This window comes from Callospermophilus lateralis, unplaced genomic scaffold, assembly GCF_048772815.1.
Source record: "Callospermophilus lateralis isolate mCalLat2 unplaced genomic scaffold, mCalLat2.hap1 Scaffold_63, whole genome shotgun sequence".
Taxonomy (NCBI): Eukaryota; Metazoa; Chordata; class Mammalia; order Rodentia; family Sciuridae; genus Callospermophilus; species Callospermophilus lateralis.
The window spans coordinates 17,299,655-17,319,813 of NW_027514713.1; the positions used below are offsets into that span (position 1 = coordinate 17,299,655).

The 20,159-nt window shown below is 40.6% G+C and overlaps 1 protein-coding gene across 1 annotated transcript in view; it reads left to right on the forward strand.

Annotated features, from left to right (window-relative positions):
- The first annotated feature begins 975 nt into the window (after positions 1-975).
- The window catches only part of LOC143389650 (ankyrin repeat domain-containing protein 50-like), a 51,843-nt gene continuing 32,659 nt past the window's right edge, over positions 976-20,159 (forward strand). Inside the window, exon 1 of the mRNA XM_077108362.1 lies at positions 976-1,487. Within this exon, the coding sequence (XP_076964477.1) occupies positions 976-1,487 (512 nt within the window). The remainder of the gene's footprint in view (positions 1,488-20,159) is intronic.

The following is a 20,159-nucleotide window of genomic DNA, read 5'->3' on the forward strand; positions in this document are numbered from 1 at the left end:
TTCTAGGGTGAAAAGGTTTCAAAAATCGATATTAAATTATTAAAATCTGGCTGCTTAGGAATTACAGCCATAGAAGAAAATAATGCAAAAGGGAAATAGAACGAGTATCTTTGAGGGGTAAGTGTCCCAACTTTTTGAAAGTGCCAGAGATGAGGTGTATGGATTTTTGAGATTGATGGGTGAACTGTAAATAAGCTTTTACTATATGGAATTTTGAACTAAGATATTTTTGTTTGTTTCGTTTTAGTTACTTATGGAAATTGTGGATTACCTGGACATCTTAAGACCCAGGAACCCGTTTATTAAGAATCTGCTGTCTTGAAAAATGCATTTTATGAATGCTTTGGATTAAGAAGTTGTAAACAGTGGTTTGTCGTGTCTGCCACATAAGAGATAATCTGAATCAGTTCCCTTGCAGTTACCCAGATGCCTAAAACTGGCAAGAACTAGTACTTGGAGTGGTCATCCTTCAACAGGAAATACAGAGCTACCTATGTACTATATAAATGCTATCTCTTTGATGACTTTTAAGATAATGGACAGCTTTTCTACATCTGATTTTCATACACACAATTAACACTGGAATTTGGAGAAGCATTGGTTATATATTGAAAGACTGAGTTTTCTCTTTTTGAGTTTTCCATATTTATTATTTCATCTGTATGCTTTAAATCTCCACAGTCACATAAACTCCAGACATAACAATGGAGCTATATGACCCATCAAGATATACAAAAACTATTGGCAAGCTTTGGAACCAGTTGTTTTTGCATCTGTTCACAATTAATATATTCTCTGGTAATCAAGAATATGGAAGCAACTACAGTCATGCACATTGTATTGATAAATTGTGACTGTTGAATTTTTCTGTAACTGGTTGCTTTTGTCATTCAAATGCAAGTTATGTCCAAATGGATATAAAGACTATGTTGGTGTACCTAGCTCCTAGCCAGTGTTGAAGATAGAAAACCTATTATGACTAATCCTTGGGAAGAAAAAGTCTGCAAAATGGCCCAAACGAGTTTACTGCTCAGGAAGCAGTTTTACTGTAGGGAGTGGGTTTTCCACAAGCTTCAGCATTGCCTCCAGGAGAAATCCAGCTGCTGCAGTAGTGCTGTCAACACACCTTCGCTTGTGATGAATTCTGGGAATAACCCTGGTGCTGTCTCAGGAAAGGCAGCTGCCTGGGGTGTGTTGTTGGTAGGAGGGCCTGGTCGTGGCAAGACAGCCCTGTGTACTGAACTCTTATGGCCAAGTTCACCTACAAGCTTGCAGAGAGGTTTACATCACCAGGCTTTGGCCTTTCATTTCTGCAAAGCCCAGGACTCTGATACTTTGTGTGTTGGAGGGTTCGTTAGAGGTCTGGTTGCCCAGATATGCCACAGTGGACTACTCCAAGGATATGAGGACAAGCTACGAGATCCAGACATTCAAAGCCGCGTACAGCCTGGGGAATGTGAGAGGAACCCAGCAGAAGCATCCAAAAGGTAACAGCAAAGAATGTCATAGTGTTTTGGTTTCTGTGCAACAATTAGTGATTTTTAGCTAGTTTTTTTTTTGAGGTACTTTTACTAGTGCTGTGCAGTTGGGCTTAATCTGTGGTTGTGAGTACAACTGTTTATTTTAGTATGGAGAGAAACAGAACTTTGTAATGCACAGTATGTAGATTAAAAGTAAGTCTTAACTATTGTAGTTTAATAACAGAATGTTCCGTTTCTAACAGTAACTGTCAGTGGTAAGGGGAGTCTGTTCTTATGATAAAGAAGAACAGTTAGCTGCCTGGAAACCAGGCCTCATTTTCAGGGAGGATGAACTATCTATACTATGAGCTGAAGTAGAAGAACTCTCAGTGTAGAAGCCAGTACCTTTTGTTTATAGTATATTATTTTTTACATGAAAATTTCTCCTTAAAAGGCATTATAGGCATTGAGAATCTGAAGAAAATTTGCTAATGTGTTTTTGGGATTATTTCCATATTAACTTATTGAAAAGTTGAATTATAAGTTTATGTGATATTTATAACGTAGTGAAAATTTTGGGATTATTTTAGTGCTTTTAGTGAGTGGTGCAGAGAACATTTTTCCCCCCTAATTTTAGTTAAGCATTTGTTCATGGTGAGTGGACTGATCTAAGCAATTTACTTTTTGAAGTGACTGCAGATTCAAAATCTGCTCAAGAAAACATAATTTTGGGCTGGGGATGTGGCTCAAGCGGTAGCGCACTCGCCTGGCATGCGTGCGGCCCGGGTTCGATCCTCAGCACCACATACAAACAAAGATGTTGTGTCCGCCGAGAACTAAAAAATAAATATTAAAATTCTCTTTAAAAAAAAAAAAAGAAAACATAATTTCTTGAGAATATGATTTTTGCCTGTCACTTCCTTAGTCATTGTGAAAGTGGCAATTGGTTATTGTGTGCTGGCTGTTGACTTCCTTCTACTTGAATGACTCATTTTGCCACACACCTTTTTCTCCCCATATTAACTAGGCTTTAGCAGGTAAAAGTTTGTGCCCCAAGGATTATGGAACATTGTGCACTGGAGGTTTGTATGAGTGTATCTCCTGGACGATTGGAACAGTTTTAAGTAGCTCTGAAAAGGGGGATGCTTGTTTTTATGATCTCCTCAAATCTAGTGTCATGAAATCTATAAGTTTGAAGGCATATTGATAATATTTAGTAATTATAGCAAACAGTATGTTGGTCATTGTTCTAAGAGTTTTATAAATATTAAACCATTTCATCTTCATAATGTTCTGTGAGGTCATTCCCATTTACGTATGAGGAAACTGAGGGTTGGAAAGTGAAGTAAACTGTCCAAGCTAGTTAAGTGGCATTTGAAGTATCTCTCTCCATATTTGTAATAATAGGTTTCTTTTAAGGACTTGATGAAAAGAGGAGTGATGTAGAAGTTGGTGTGCAATGAAGTTGGAGAGTGAGGGCTGGTTCAGAGTGTGGCTAAGAATGAGGAATGATAGCGTAGAACTGAACGTTGTGAGGGGTTATTAAACTCACAGATGTTAGGGTCTGTAAACAAGTCAGAATGGCGCCTGGCATTTTGCAGAGGGAATGGTTTGTGAAGTAATGCCAGAGAACCATTAAGTGTGGAGATTCCTTATTGGTTAACTGCTGTATCTAGTTTATGTTAATTAAGATATGCTGTGTGGAATGTATATATACCCTTCCTGTCCTACAATAAATGGCTCCTGCTCCTGCTGTATCAATGTACACAAGTTGTTCATCACCCCCTGGTTATTTTACTGCAGCCGAACTGCGGCACACAGAGTCTTGCTTTTGAGAAGTATAGGACTCTTGGGGCCTTTTAATCTGTCAGTGCAGTCCAGTGGAAGTCAGGGTGCATCTTTTGGTCATCAGAATCAGGCTTAAAACTGTTACATCATTCACCAGTCTATGAGGATGTCTGAGTTAATGCTTGTGGCACGGACGGGAGATGGCAGGTGTGATGGAGCGGGTCCATTCTGTAGTCACTGTGATTGAGCCAGTGAGGGAGTCTTGAAAATGAAACTTTCCCTTTTAGGAGACAATGATCTCTACACAAAAACATCTTTTATTATTTTTCTCAAGATAACCATCAATAGTGAAGACCTGAGTTTTAATCTCTTTGTCATCAGTAAGTTCATGAACTATTTGGATGACACCTAAAACAATTACTTTCAAAGAATTCAAGAATACCCTAATTAATTAAAATTATATAATTTTGTAATTTATTGGAATGCATATATAAATTTCTAACACCTAAATGTTTAAAATCCTGATAACTGTATATTTTTGATGTTGTAATACTTAAGCATACCTCTCACTATAGAATCATTGATTTTTCTAAAAGAAATTTTTCTCTTACTCAGTTGTTCCTCATATTTTCTTTTTCTTGTGTAATTTACAGTTATTATCTAATCGAAAGAAGAAAGAAGCATTTAGAGCTATGTGTGAAAACCGCACCAGCACTGCTTTTCTGATTGACAGTAGGTGCTATTCTTGATAGTGGGTGCTAATCACTTTGTCTTTCCATTCTATATTTCCTGTGTCTACACTTGCTTGCCTTTTTACCACATTAACCAGTAAGAATTTTCTCACTGGATGCTGCCCCTCCATCCTGGATTTCTCACCCTCCAGAATGGAGAACTGAATAAACCTCTCTTGTTTATAAATTCCACATTCTCTGATATTTTGTTGCAGAAGCAGAAAATTGACTAAGTCAACTGACTTCTTCAATAGGTCCTTCAAGGAATTTTAATAGGAACATATTCTATCAGGGCATGTATAGTTGTAATTTAATAGCCAGACAGTGGGACAGAGGACCATTGTTTTCAAGGAGCTGTGGTATTTTGATGGAGATAGAAGTAGCTATGTGATGAGATGAAATATAAGCAAAGATACGCAAAATCTTTTTTTTCACTTTAAACAAAAACAAAATCCAAAACCAGCTTTTATATTGTTATTTTCTTAACATTTAAAATCTGATAATGTTGATAGTTCCACATAGTCATGTGAAACAATTTATTAGTAGTGAGAAATTGATAAAGAAAAAACCCTTATTCTCAGATATACTAAGCTGGGGGAACTTTCAAAGAAGTGATTTAGTAATAGATGCTTTTTTAGCCACTTACTTTTTTTTCAGTTTTTCTTTCTATTTTTCCCTGTATTTTACTCTTAATACTAGGTGAAACACATAATATTGTATGCTGACTTCTTACATGCAATGATATGACTGTGTATTAACATTAAGTACCAACTTGCAGAGTTCCATTTTCCTGAATAACAAAGAGAGGTAAAAGGAATTTCATATTAATCTAGTTCCATACTGTCATGTTCCCTTCTGACTTGGCACAGTATGTCATTTCTTAGATTTAGTTGTCATGAATTTTTTTTTAATATCAATTATTATTTTTTAAAATATTTTTTAGTTGTAGATGGACATAATTTTATTTTATTTATTTACCTTTTTGTGGTGCTGTGGATCAAACCCAGTCCCTCATATGTGCTAGGTGAGTGCTCTACCACTGAGCCCCAGCCCAAATATTCTTTTAGTTGTTGATGGACCTTTATTTGTTTATATGCAATGCTGAGAATTGAACCCAGGGCCTCACACATGCTAGTCACGTGCTCTACCACTGAGCCACAACTCTAACCCTAATATCATTAATTCTTAACCGAAAATATTGAGAGCAAATGCTGTGTGTTTTTAAGAACAGTTCATAAAAAATTTCATACAATATTATGTGTTTCACCTAGTATTAAGAGTAAAATATAGGGAAAAATAGAAAAACTGAAGAAAAAGTAAATGGCTAAAAAAGCATCTCGTACTAAATCAGGTGAGCTGTGTTAGGTTGATTTCTGTGGGAGATCCAGCAGTGAGCAGAGTAGGCAGAGTCCTACCTTCATGGAGCTTGAATTCGTATTTCTGTAGAGCGAAAATAGCTAAGGTAAATAAGACACATTAATTTCTGTTGTTGCTTTTTCATTGTATTTTTAACTAATTTTGGAGTTTGATGATTTTTCCAGTTCTGTTGTTAGTGGAACACGATCACGTTCTTGGACTGGCTTCTTCCATTCCTGCCCCTTCCGCTTCTGTTAGGGCCTTGTGTGTCTTGTTGGACGGCCCTTGTCTAGAGTTGGCTTAGAGGGGAGCCCCCTGGTGACCTGGGACTGCAAGACGCCTTCCAGTATCCAGGACTTGGGGAGGGGCTGGAGGGTGCCTGAAGGCTGGGTCTGGTTGGAGCTCCGGGTGAACCTACTCTTGGGCCTTGAACCCTGGGGTCTTCGTGGGAGGTGTCTGGCACAGAGCTGGAACTCCCGACCCTCACCCTGGTCATTTCAGAGCCTGTGTTCATTTCAGGCCAACATCTGCAGGACCAGGAGTGAGTCTTCTGTGTGTGGCATGGCTTCCTGGGTCGCCCTGTGGAGTAGGAAGAAAGAGTGTCTCCAGGGCACACCATATGATGCATAGACAGAATGAAACTGTGATGACAATTTAAGATCAGTTGTCTAGGTTTTGAGAGTTCAGCAGGAAACTCAAGTCCATGGTGGAAGGCAGCGTGGCTTGGTAGGACAAGATGGCAAACTGGGAGACCACCCTGACACTTGTTGTTGTGTCAAATAAGAGTCCCTCAATGATGGACTGTTCTTTCCCAGCTTTTTATCTCTTTCTGTAGCATTGATGGTTCTTCACTTTTCTCTCTCGACTTCTACCTTCTGTCCTCGCACCCCTTCTGTTAGGCATATGTTGTATCTCGTACCCCTTCTGTTAGGCATATGCTTCTTTATGACATCATTTCTGATGAATTTTTTATATGGACCCTCGTGCTTTGTGTGGCACTTTACATACCATAATGCCAGCTGTCCTCTGAGGGAGAGCAGCACACAATGCTGCTGCCCACCTAGACTGTCGCAGCCTAGCTGAAAGAATGCTCAAACTCTTCATGTGCGCAGCTGTCTTACTTCATGAAGCAGTGCTGTGCTGCTGAGAACATTCTCAAGCATCCTTTTAAACCTGTACTAGGAGTAAAGGAGGGAGAGGTGCTGCAGCCCACTTGCTGGGGGCCAGGTTGCTGGACCGTGGGGTGTGCATTTTCATCTTCCACTCTGCGACATGCCTCCAACTGCCCTTGGAACGTCTGTCCATTTATGGGCTTGTAGTAGTGTGTATTGAATTTTCATTTTTCCACTAGGCCACCAGCTTTTGCTTTGTTGTCAGGTTCTGTGTGTTGTGAATTTCTGTTCTGTTTGTGTTGTAATCAGGATAGTAGTGAATGCATCCAGAATCCCTAATGCCTAATAATTATGTTCTTTAGTTCTCTTATGGAATTTTCATTGCTGATTTTTGTAGCTTCCATTTGTTGTTTTAATTCTCCATCTTTCACCCTTTTATATACATCTATTTTCTCCAATATTTTAATCACAGTTATTTTAACCTCTGGGTATTTTCTCAGCCTATATTAATTATCTTTTTTCTCTAGATTACTAATCTCCTATTCTTTGCCTTTTCCTATCTAACAATTTTTTAATTGTATGTCAGATGGTGATAGATGATCATGGTGGCAGAGAAGTCTTTCCCCCTCCCTGCTTGGCCAGGCTGGTGAGGAACTGGTGCAGGTGAGAGCAAGCTGGACTGGGGTCCTTGCTGACCTTGGAAAGGCCTCTGCTTCCTGTCTGTGCTTGGCGTGGTTTGGCTGGTCAGCTCTGCTCAGCTCTCAGGACTTGCTAATTCACTTCCCTGGGAGATGTTAATGTGTGGTGCTTTTGGCCTTGATTCCTTACACATCCTGGAGTTTTGTGTTTAAAGCAAGCATTCTGGCTTAGCAGAATTCTTCTCTCACATGCCGCCAGTGGAGCCCTCAAGGTGGCTTTAGACACACCTGGCCTGGTCTCTCAGGCTTCTAAGCACAGCCCACAGTTTAGCAAAGTCCCTTAGGGAAAATGAACCTTGTGTTCAGGACCCATCACACATGCACTCTGCTCCTTAAAAGGGACACACTGACTCCTACAAACCTTGCTGTCTTTGCTCCCTTGGTAGAATCCCTTAAGGCAGCCCAGTCACAATTCTTAGTCTGCACCTGTAGAATTACATGTGTCCCCAAATCAACAAATGACCCCCGAGAAGAAACCAGCAGTCACTTTGTTCCTCACTTTGAAAGAGCTCCTGCTCTGGAGTTCCAGTTCATCTCATTTTCTTGCTTTAGCAACCCCCTCATGTTGGTAAAAATACAGTTGTCATTTTTCTCTCTCAGTTGCCAGTTGCTACAGGGGAGGTTGGTGCTGGGGCCTACTGTGCTTCACCCTGCAGAAGGCCCTTGACTTTCCTTGTTTTACTGGATTTATGCCTCTGCTCATTAAGTTATTTCCTTTTTAAAAAGTCAATTTTGCCCCTGCCCTTATTTCTCTGAACAATACAATTGCATGTTTTAAGCCCTTAGGAATTTTCTGAGTTACTTTAGCTTAGACGCGAGTACACGCTTCTGGGTTTGCTGCCTTCTCGCTGAGTGCTGAGTTTCATTCCCCCTCTTGGAACTCTGTTATTCTTACTCCAGGGGTTATTGATCACCTTACCATTCTGTCCCCAGGGTGACCGACTATGAGGGCTGCAAATGGGAAGGTCAAGTTTCTCCTGCAAGCTGCTGACTTCTAGATTCAATATTGACTTGAAGTGGTCACTTGCTGTCTCCACTGTGGCTAGCTCTGTGTGCTCCACTGAGCATACTCCCCACATTTTTAATTTCATCTTTTTTTATTGTTGTATTGGCCCAGCCCCTGTCCCAGCTCTGGTTTCAGCCAGTGAGTCCTAGTCTGGAGGCTGGGGACTCCTAGTCCCTTTACTCCCACCAGCAAGCACCCAGGTGCCACTGCAGGCTTTGGGGCAAGCAAGGCTTAAAGAATGTGGTTTTTCTGTTTCTGACTCTTCTTCTCTTTGGTTATATCTTTCTTTATGTTTTCATGTTCCATATCTCTGGGCTAAGTTTTAGCAAGGACTACACAGTTCAAAAAATGTGAAAGTTGGGCTGGGGATGTGGCTCAAGTGATAGCACGCTCGCCTGGCATGCGTGCGGCCCGGGTTCGATCCTCAGCACCACATACAAACAAAGACGTTGTGTCCACCGATAACTAAAAAATAAATATTAAAATTCATTCTCTCTCTCTCTCTCTCTCTCTCTCTTAAAAATGTGAAAGTATTGTAGTCACTAGGCAGAAATTCAGGGACACATATTATCCCACATTTTGGGCAAACTTTTTCCTGATTTTAATTTTCAAGTACATTTACTAGGTTTTTTTGGTTTTTCTTTTAAACTAATAGGTAATATTCCATCCCAAACTGGTTGAAAGTACTAATGATACTTCTTTTTCTTCTTCTTTTTCCACATGCTTTAGATAATGATTGGGGTAACTTTGTTTCTAAGAAAAGAAGATAGAATCTAAGTTTGTTTTCCAAGAGAATACATGATATATTGATTGAAAATTACTAGTACTTTAATTTTTCTGCTTTACTCTCATCTTCTGTAGGAACTTAATTTTTAAAGTCTGGGTTTTTTAGACAATTTAACAATTTGTTAATGAAGAGATGGTCAATGATTTCAGAAAGTACTCAGTGCTCAGAACTGCTTTTTAGAGCAAGCAGACCTCATGCTCTGGGCAAGTACTCTGCCACTGAGCCTCCTGCACAGCCCCTAGATTTATACTGTTTTGATGCTAAATTTCACCAGATGATAATGGCATTTCAGCTCCAATATTCAAAATAGATAATATGCTAATGCTACTTGGTAAACTTTCACTATAACAAACGTCTGAGCTAATCAACTTTGAAAAGATTTACTTTAGCTCACAGTTTTAGAGGCTCCAGTCCCTGATGAGGTGAACCCATTGCCTATAGGCCTCGGGTGGGACTGGTGGCAAAGTAGAAGGACTCTTCTCATGGCCTGGTGGTGAAAGAGGACGAGGAAAGGGCAAGGGTCCCACTGTCTCATTCAAAGGCCCCCTTCGTGACCTGAAGACCTCCAAGTAGGTCCCACCTTTTAAGGTTCTGTTACTTCCCAGTAACAACAAGTTGGGGACCTGATGTTTATCACATAGGCCTTTATGGGACATTTATCCAAAACATAGCCTAAGTGTAATCTGATTTTTAAAACTTCTTAAAATCAAGGTAATTGATGATGAATGTAGAAAAAAAGTATTGATACTTTAAACAGTGTCTTATCTGAGGGTACTTTGGGTGGGTGCACCTTGGTGACTTTGCAGTAGCTAGCATGCAGCAACAAGATGAAACCTGCAACAGCAATCTTTGTGTATTGAAGGCACATTCTGATAAATCACAGAAGATCATTGCTGACACCTTCTTGCTCTGTCCTCATAAGGTAGCAAAAGGATGAGCCAGCTTCTGAGATCTTCTTTACAGGGGCACTAATATCCCATTCCTGAGGGCTGTGCCCCTCTACCCACTCACTGCCTAGAGACCACCCCTGACACGTTGGAGGCTAGGATTAAATCTGTGAATCTTGGGAGGAATGCAGAAATTTGGACCATAGCTAGATGGTTGTTTATGTTCAAGTTTTAGGTGTGTTTGAAGGAGAAAATGAATTAGCATATACACCAAATATATTTGATTTATGAGACAAATACCTTTCATCCCTGTAACCATCACATCCAAGGAGAAAGCCACTGATTAAAAACAGCTGCCAGTTGTATCACTCCTTAGACATACTTTTCAGGGTTTGAATATGATTCCCTGTGTTTATTACTTGAGAATTTTGGTTCTTTATCCACTTTTGGAAGTAGAGCAGCTTGAAATAATACACTGCTTTCAAGTAGATCAGTAATTTTGGTTTGCTATTATTGTATTCAAAATTTTCTCTTCTGTCCCCATTTTATTTCACCAGATGCACACAGTTTTTCAGATAAAATCTATTTTTCCTTCTTACTGCACTACTTAGGAGACTTAGGAAGGGGTAAACAATTGCATGACAAATCAAAATCTTTGTATATTTAGAGCAGAATGAGAAATCGCTCCTAAAAACTGTGTTTCAGTAACATTCCATGATTATTGCATCAATATTGCTTTGCTCATAGGCCAGGGAAATAACTGGAATTTTAGCATTCAGGGAGTTAAAGATTGAAGTATTCTTCTCACTTTTAGAATCACTGGAAGGCACAGTGTGTGTGTGTGCATGCAGGAAACTTGAGGAGTTCTGAGTCCCAAGTGCAGTGCAGTGGGAGAGTTACCTTCCTGTTCAGAGTGTGAGTCCCAGAACCTTTCTCTGCTCCTTTCCATCTGGCTTGTTCTCCTGTCTGAGTCCTGTCTGGTGCTCCTCCTCGCATTCCTACACCGTGTTCTCCCAAGTCCATAATAAAGAAATGCCTTGTGTTGAGTCAGTGCATTTTGGTGCTATTTAATAACAAACATGATTGAAGAGTTTATCTCAGAAAACATGCTGGAGACACACATTTGCTTAGGGTGTGTGGTCTTCAGTGAATTCTTTCTATCTGTATTTCTTTATTGCTTTCACATTCTCTCTCAAAGATCAATGAATTTAATGAAATATAACTTTGCCTCCGATTGAAAATGAGTTCTCTGGTACTATTATTTGAACAAAAATAGTGGACCTAACAGCATTCGAGGATTGGGGAAATGTTGGGAGCCTATGGCAGTTAGTTAGAGTAAACTGTGACCTTCAATTGAAAAAGTTTTTAAAGAAGTAATGCTGTTTATTTCAAATAGCTGCAAATATTTTTAGTTTTTTTGTATTGTCCAACTTTTTTAGAATTTTTAAATCATTTACTTTGTGTTTTTAGAGGACAAACCCAGGGCCTCACATGGTAGGCCAGGGCTGTACTGAGCCACATTTTGTTCAAGTTTTAGTTATCAATATCTATTATTTTTAACTTTTTAGTTGGAAATACATGGTTTGGGGAAATGCTCTTGCTGGCATGAAATAGAACTATTATTGATATTAAAAAATCAGACTTTTCTCAGAAGGTGCACTTCCCTCGATATTACAGTGGGCCAGAGCCAGTGACGGTGAGGTGGTGTGTGGAGGGAGCTTTGCCTTTGAGATTTTTGTGGTGACACGCTGACGTACTCACCAGGAGCATGACAGCTAAGGAACTGTGTGACCCCTGCACTCGGAATTGGAATACCGGGTCAGTACAGGATTGTTTCTTTAGAGCACCTCTGAAGTCTAAAGAAAATATTGAGTCCCCAGTATTCCTCTGAAGTGACCACACAAGGTTTTGCCATATTTGAAAAGTACCCTTTTCCTAATGATGACACATTTTTTGTTTTGTTTGTTTTTGTGTAGGTTTAGCAGATCTCTGGAGAGCAGTTTAGTTTGTTTCTTCCTAGAACCCAAACCAAAAAGTCACACAGTGGGCCATATTCAGTCCTTGAACACAGTGAAGTGGGGGCAGCACTGCAAAGATGGTAGGAAGCAAAATGGATGCGTTGTGGGTACAAGATACAGAGTGTGCCTAAAAAAGTCCAAGTATGTCAGGAATTTAAGAAAGTAACTAATGTAAGGGAAAAATTTTATAGGAGGTCCTATATTAGAGTTCTCCTGAGAAACCACTAACAAATAGATTTATTATAAGGAATTAGCTGACAGTTATGGAAGGTTAGAAGTTCCAGCTTCTGTCATTAGCAGGCTACGGACCTGGAAAACCAACAGATAGTTCCAATCTGAATTCAGAGGCCTGAGAATCCACAGAGCTGGTAGTTGAAGTGTTAGTCTGAAAGTCAGCATTCTCTAAACCCAAGAAGGACTGAGTTTTTTGAGTCTGAAGACAGGAAAGGCTGGTATCCCATCTCAGGCATCAGGTGGCCACATCAGCTCTCTCTTCTAGGCAGGGCTTCAACTCCCCCCACAAGAGGGGAGCAGTCTGCTCACTGGTCCACTGATTCAGAAACACCCTCATTGACATGCCCAGAGCAATGTTTGAGAAGTGCCTGAGCACCCCCCGGCCCAGCCAGATTAACACATGAAATTAACTAAAACAGCTCCCTTGGAGCTGAGTGTGAGCCAGCAATGAACTGTTGAATTTACTTTTAAAAATGTGACACTGGAACGAATGAGCACTGTTCTGGATATCAACACTAAAATAAACCTACTTGTTCATTAATTCAGTCAGTAAGTATTTATCCATCCTCACTTTTTGCAGGGTCCTTTGCTAACTGCTAAAAATCTAATGGTCAGTGATATGTAGGTGGCTCCTTCTTCCCCAGTTCCTTGGTTCCTTAGTTAATTACAGTCGTGATGGACCTTGATGCCTTTTCTAGCAGTACAGATGTTGAGATTCTTACCTGGTAGCTTTAGAGCAGTGTGTCGCAAAGACCTGCATGGTAAGTGACACCTGGGCTTAGCTCCAGGGAGTGGAGAAGAGGGGTGAACACTGTAGCAGGGAGCAGACAGCTGGGCAGGTCCTACATGTGAAGGGCTCTGTCCCCAGAGCCAGGAGCTCTCCAAGGAGGTGAGTGTGCTCACCAAGAGCTGATGGCTGGTCCTGTCCTAGAAGACAGAGACACAGGATTTTGACTCAGTGTGCTACTAGGAGCAGATGGCACCTTCCATGGAAATGAGCTGGTCTAAGAGCATTGGAACCTCCAGATACCAACTGAGAAGAAGACATCCCATTAACAAGTTTCTTTTCTAAATGAATTGCTCAGTGGTATACAAATTAAGGATAACGTCAGCCCCTGAGTTCTGACTCGGCTGACTTCTTGCTGCTCCGCAGGGAGCTGCAGGTTTTGTTTTTTCAGAGACAGATTAACAGTAGTAAATTATCAGTTTTATTTGCATTCAGTGAAATTGACTCTCTGTGGAATACACTTCTGTAAGTTTGACAGATACACAGTCATGAATCCTTCCCAGTGATGATACAGAGCAGCTGTCACCCCCACATTCCCATTTGTTTGTCTTTTGTAGAACCCTGCCCTCATGCCAACCTTTGGAACCATTGACCTGTCCTTATAATTTTGTTTGTCTATGTGTCATATACATGTAGTCTTACATGCAGTCTTCTGAATGTGGGTCCTTTCATTTACAGAATGCATTTAAGATTCATCCACGTTGTATGAAGTATTGGTTTTTTTCCTTTAATGACAGAGTGGCCTTCTCTTGTATGGATACTTAGTTTGTTTACCCATTCACCAGCAGAAGAAAATCTGGGTTGTTCCAAGTTTGGAGGATTATAAATAAAGCTACTATTAACACTTATGTACATTTGTATGTGTGAGTGTGTGTGGCTGCAAGTTTCAGTTAGTAATACCAGGAAGGGGCATTGCTGAGCCCTGATAGGTGCATGTTAGGAAGCTCTAACCTCACAAGTGATTGTGCAGGTGGAGGTGGCTGAGTGCACGCTCTATAGTGGCCCAGATCCTTGATGTTTTCAGGATTCATTCAGTTCAGAGAGTCTATGGTATCTCCTGGTAGTTTTGATTTGAATTTCCCTAATTATAAATTTCCCTAATTAATTAATAATGTTGAACATTTTTATGTTTAAAGATGTAACACTGGAATGAATGAGCACTGTTCTGGATATCAAGTATAAAGTAAACCTAATCTGCCTCTGAAAAACCAAACCTTCAGCTTACTGTGTAGCAAGGAGTCAGCCTCCTCAGAACTCAGGGGAGTGACACTGTCCTTAATTTGTGTAGCACTGAGCATTTTATGACACCCCTGTATCTTTTCTGAAGTGTCTGTTTCAGTCTTCTTCCTATTTTAAAAAAAAGTAGTTTTTTTTTATTATTGTTTGAGGGTTCTTCATGTATTCTGAATATAAGTCTTCAATCTGAAATATATTCTGTCAGTCTTTTGTTTAACTTTTTATTCTATCAGTGTCGGAAAGTTAATTTTGATACAGATAAAAGTTTTCAATTTATTTTTCTTTTGTGGATCCTACTTTTGGGGTAGGGTCTAAAAACTGTTTACCTAACTCAAAATCACAAAATGATTTTCCTAGATGCTTTAGAGTTCAACACTGAAGGCTTTGATCCATTTTGAGCTGATTTTTGTATGAAGGGTGAGATATGGATCCAGGTTCATCTTTTTTTTTTTTTTTTTTGCATCTGGACATCCAGTTCTTATCATTTGTGGAAAAAACTTCTCCTTATTCAATTGACTACCTTTGCAGCTTTGTATAACATGAGCTTCCTGTGTTAATGCTGACCTATCTCTACAGTCTCTGTGTGTATCTATAGCAAATACCAGGCTGTCTTGATCACGCTAGATTTATCATACACCTCAAAAATGTGTAGTATACATTCGTCAACTTTGGTCCTCTTTTGCAATAATTTTTATCATTTTAGATTTTTATGATTGCTTGTTGAAAGCAGAATGTGTTATGGAAACAATTGAGGTAGAAGTAAGTCATTCTTGTACCTGCAGGTGAGCCCCTGTGTTTTCCTGTGGGGCCTTCAGTGTGGGGAGGAAGGGGGAGGTAGGCAATTTGAGGTTTGGTATGGTTGCCGGCTGCCCCTCGGATGATACCTTGTGCGTGGCGTGGGGTGGATTTCCAGGGGGTTTTACTCCTTCTCTGTCTCCTAGCTGCTCTCAAACACTTCTTTCCTCACACCTCCCCTTAGTGCGGTGGTGGAGGGGGGGGCTTCTTTCCCAGCAAGCCAACATTGTACCATTTGCTCTTGATGGTGGGTGGTCTTGGCAGTCCTCCCCACTCCCTTGCTGTGGGCTGCCCCCTATTTGATGGTTCCCTGGGGCAGTGTGTTTTCTTCCCCCTTCCCCCTAAGGCTTTTCCCTGGGGTGTGGGTGGGGAAGAGTCTGAGGAGGAATCTTCTTCCCAGTGCTTCCCAGCCAGGACTGTTGCTGTTTAACCAATGAAGACACAGATGAAGCCCGCGGGGTCCCTGGAGAAGGTCAGATGGAGGATTCGAACCCTGAGCCTCCCTTTTATCCGAGGCCTCGAGGCTCCACTCTGCTCTTCCTCCTCCAGTCTGTACCTCCCCGGATTGCTGTGGTTTCTGCCCCAAGGACAAGTGCTGGCTTCTCTGCAGTTGGGTTTTTTTTCTGGATTTTGGGCTTCAGGGTGGCCCTGTGACCACAGCGCTCTGATAGATTCAAAAAAGTCTTGAACTTGTGACTTGTCTAGCTTGCTTTGCTGTGAAGCTAGGAGGAACGTCTTTCTAGTTCCCCATACCTGAGGAGGTGACCCAGAGTGTGTGTGGAAACCTGCAGTTCCACAGTGACAGTTTGAACTCCGAGAAGATCATTGTCCTGTCCATCTGAATATGTATCATCTATTAGTATATTCCTTATAATTTATTTCCAGCAGCTTTTGAAAAGCTAATCAGCCGCTTTTTAGAAGGCAGTAAGTAAATTCATCATATCAAGAAAAAAATAGCAATGAATGTATTTCCTTTCAGAATCTCCCTCTGTGCTTTCGGCTGCCTCGGTCTGGAGTCGCAAGGCACCTATGGGCTGGTCAGCACTCAGACTCAAGGCAGGGAACATCTAACTCAAGCACTTGAAATTGAATGAAAGAAAATATTAAGAATGTAAGGCTGAATATTAATGAAACTAAGAAATGAAAGATACTTAATAAGATATATTCAAAGTAATGAGCTGCTTAATAAGATATTTAATAAGATATATACAAATTCATAAGCTCCATTAAAAGATATTGGATGATATATATATTAAGTCAGACCCATTAACATATTGCTGCTGTTAAATATGTTGATTGATATTTTTGTCTCAGTTTGATAACCTACACTGTTGCATTATTTCAAATGGAATATTATATGTATCACACAAACACATATCAACATGTAAAAATCTGTTCTAGACTTTCTAAATTATTCATTATTCATGAATGTGTACTTTGGAGGAGTTTTCTTTTTATAGATTATAAAATATAATTGAATAGAAATGTGGATCTTGTGTTACTTGGTCTAAGTTTTCCCAAATAGATGACTTTGAAATAATGAGAGGGACCTGAACATGGGAATTCTGAGTTTACTAAAGTTTTCATCGAAGGCTTTTTTTTTATTTTTGGGTACCTGGGATTGAACTCAGGGGCACTGGACCACCGAGCCACACCCCCTGCCCTATGTTGTATTTTTTTAGAGAGAGGTCTCACCAAGTTGAGAAGCGTTTGGCTGTTCCTGAGGCTGGCTCTGAACTCATGATCCTCCTGCCTCAGCCTTCTAAGCCTCTGGAATCATAGGTGTGTGCCCCCGCACCTGGCACTTACCTAATGCTTTAAAATATTAAAGTAGCATCTTCTCTACTCAGTGCCTTTCATACATGATGCAGATCTACAGTGTCAGTGATTTGTGAAGACCGTTTTGAGCGCTGGGAACCTGCCAGTGTACAGCATTGGTTCTCTAGAACCCTCAGGGTCAGGTCCACACTTCATTGAAAAGCTCACAAAGCCCAGCATTTACTCTTTTCCACAGTTCTTTCTTTCACACTTTGCTCAAGGGTATTTCTCCAAGCCCATGCAATTGCTGTTGCCTTAACTAGGTTTTCTTCTCCCTTCCTGTGGGCCCTGACCCTTGACCCTTGCTCTTCCTCCTCACCCCCCTCCTGACTTTGACCTCAACAGCCTCAACCTCCACACCCAGTTCCCCTGACCTCATCCCACACCTATTAGATTTGTAACTTGAAACTTACTTTATGTCATTTTTTTTTCTTTAAACTATATGCATCAAAAGAGCACGTCTGCAACTCCAGCTACCTGGGGAGCCAAGGTAGGAAGGTCATGAGATCAGGTTAGAGCTCAGTGGAGAGCACTCTCCTAGCATGCGCAAAGCCCTGGATTCCATCCCCAGTACCACAAAAAATTTACAAGAGCGGGTCAGGACTGAGGCAGTTTTGGTCTTCAGCACACACCCAGAGCTTGGCATGGTGCTCACAGTAGGTCCTAAGTCATGATGTTTTGGCAATTTGGGATGGGAGACACATAGCTTCAATACCCTGTGCTCATTGATATGATAAACAGTGATAGAATTGCTAACATAGAAAATTAGAGTTGATCATTTCTTATTGACACATTAGTAAGTGCAATGGAAGAAGACTCACTAATGCCATGACAGCATTTAATAAAGATTTGACCATAGAAAGAGACTCAACCTTGAAGACCAAGGAGAAGCCAGGTACATGAGAGAAGGGGTGTGCAGACCAGGCACAGGAGGCTGGGGCAGCTGTCTGGTAAGGATTACCAGGGGAAAGCCACGCATGGCTGGAGTCCCTGGGGAAGGGTGAGTGGCACAATAGAAACTCCCTGGAGGGGCCATGGAGGCAGGTGGGCCACCCTGGTAGCTCGGGGGAGAGAGAGTAGGAGTCTGGACTTGAGTGATGCTATCCGAATGGGGTGATATGGAGTTGGCAGCTCAAACATTTTTCCCTCTGCTAATCATTAGATTCAATCTAATGGGAGCAAAGATGTGCTTTGTGGAAAGGAATATATACATATATTCATTCATCCTGTCTTTCTCTCTGCCTATCTGTCTGTCTATCCATCCATCCATCCATGTATGCATGTCAGCATTGGTGATCCAGGGGTTCTTAGGGGCTCCCCTTGCTTAGGGACAATGGAGATCTGTGATCACTGATAAGTGAAGCACAGGTCCTAGTGACAAGCCTGTGGAGTCATCGGATGCCCCCCATCACAGCTGCAGGCCTTGATTGGCAGCAGCCCGCAGTGTGGGCTCTGTTTTGTTTTCTGTCAGCAGTGTATCACAAGTATTTTCCTCAGTGGGCTGAACATACCCTGAGTGGGAGGCAGATAAAAGCAGCCCCTTCTTCATGCATCACCCTGAACGATTTCAAAGGTAAGAGGAGCAGCTGTGACAGTGTTCACACGAGCCACTGGGGTGGTCTCTTCTTTGTAGTCTAACAATAATAGTGCACCCTGGCTTGCATTCCTCAGCTGGAGAAGAGCAGAGATGCCTAAGCAAGACATGCTTCCTCCTTGACAAGTCTTAAAACCGCATCTGCCATCAAGGAAATGACATCCTTGCCCTGCTGGGGAAAATCTCTTCAAAGTAAGCGCGGAGAAGTCATCTTCATAGATTTATTACATGTCTGAATCAATATTTATCTCATACAGTTACTTGAACTAATGTTTAACAGCTTGGTATTTACTTAAACAATCTAAAGGGTTTTTATTTCCCTCCTAGCTGCAGGAATATACAAAGAAGTCTTGTACACATGCAGAAGACCATTGTAGTAAGAATACTCTGCTCCACAAATAGGTCTAAGTATTGTTGTTCCTGTTTTGTGATTTGTGGGTCAAGAGCCATCTTTGTGTATTTCTGAGTGTCCTATGAAAAAGTTATCTTACAAAGGGACTTTGTAATACATGTGACGTGACCAAATATATTAGCAAGATGTATTGAGTTACAGGATATAATTGAGTCTAATACAATGAATATCTGATGAATGTTATATAGATAAGCATGTCAGTAGATATTATATCCATATCAATGTATAACATATATAATATATACCATAGTATTATAATAATAGATATAGATGTCAATATATCAATAAGTATATACTATAAAATGGATAATGGGCCATGGTACTAAAACTCTAGTAGTTTAATGTTGAGCACTCATGAGTTTAAAAATGTGAAAAATGACATTCCTTGACAGTGTGACTATCTGCTGTTCTATTTTATAATATCACCATAGCTCCTTCAACAGCTCAAATTACCTCTTTTTATACAAAACATATAGCAATTATAAATGCACAAAATAAAAGTGAATGTGCCATATAACATTATGCACAGTACAATATAGAGCAAGTTCTGCATGAATGAAATCAATCACCGTGTACTTGGATCTAATTAAGTCTGTGTTTCTGAGAACCTTAAACAAAAGGAAGCATTAAGACCATCTCAGGGGTCACAGGAGATCAGTGTCAAATGCCAAATTTGTTTCTAGAGAACAGATGAGTCTGAAAAAGCTATTATAGATGGTAAATATAAGCAGATGTACATTTTCTTGATCCATAAGAAAATTGTCATTTGTTCACTTAAGTTGACAAAGATTTCTACAGAGCAAAGAGTCTTATGAAATAAGAGCTGGTACAGATTGGTATCTTAATCCAGACATTACATAGACAGCTTTGACCCTTTAAATAATAATGACAAAATGAAGGGGTAGATGAAATTTTAATAATAATTATTTTACTAGTATGTCCACTAGCATCTATCTAAATGAGATACATGTACCATTTCAGCTGTATTTGCAAACATGAGGCTTTCACACACACACACAAGATGTTATTTTAACTGCTCATTTTACAGATTTTATTCCTTTCACCAAAGAGAAACAAAATATTTCATCTCCTTATTGCAGCAAAGATTAAGTGTAACAAGTGAAGTGTAAGCCAGGCACCCTGCAGCTGGGTTGAATCAGGGGTTTTTACACAGGGCTCAGACTGCCTTCTAGGGGATTCTTGCTTGCCTGCGATGCTCTTGTGCCCTGCCGTGAGTGACACATCCAAGCAGTTCCCCTTGGGCTCCTGAGGTGCCCGTGCCTTCCCCTCCCTGAGGAAGGGCTTGCTGGCTGCTGCAGGGAGCTGCAGGTGGCTTCCTCTGTCCCTTTAATATTAGTGTCTTTGTACTCACTTAACCTCTAAATACTAAATGCAACTGAAATTCATTTAAGTCGCTAGCAGGAGGGATAAAGCCTACTA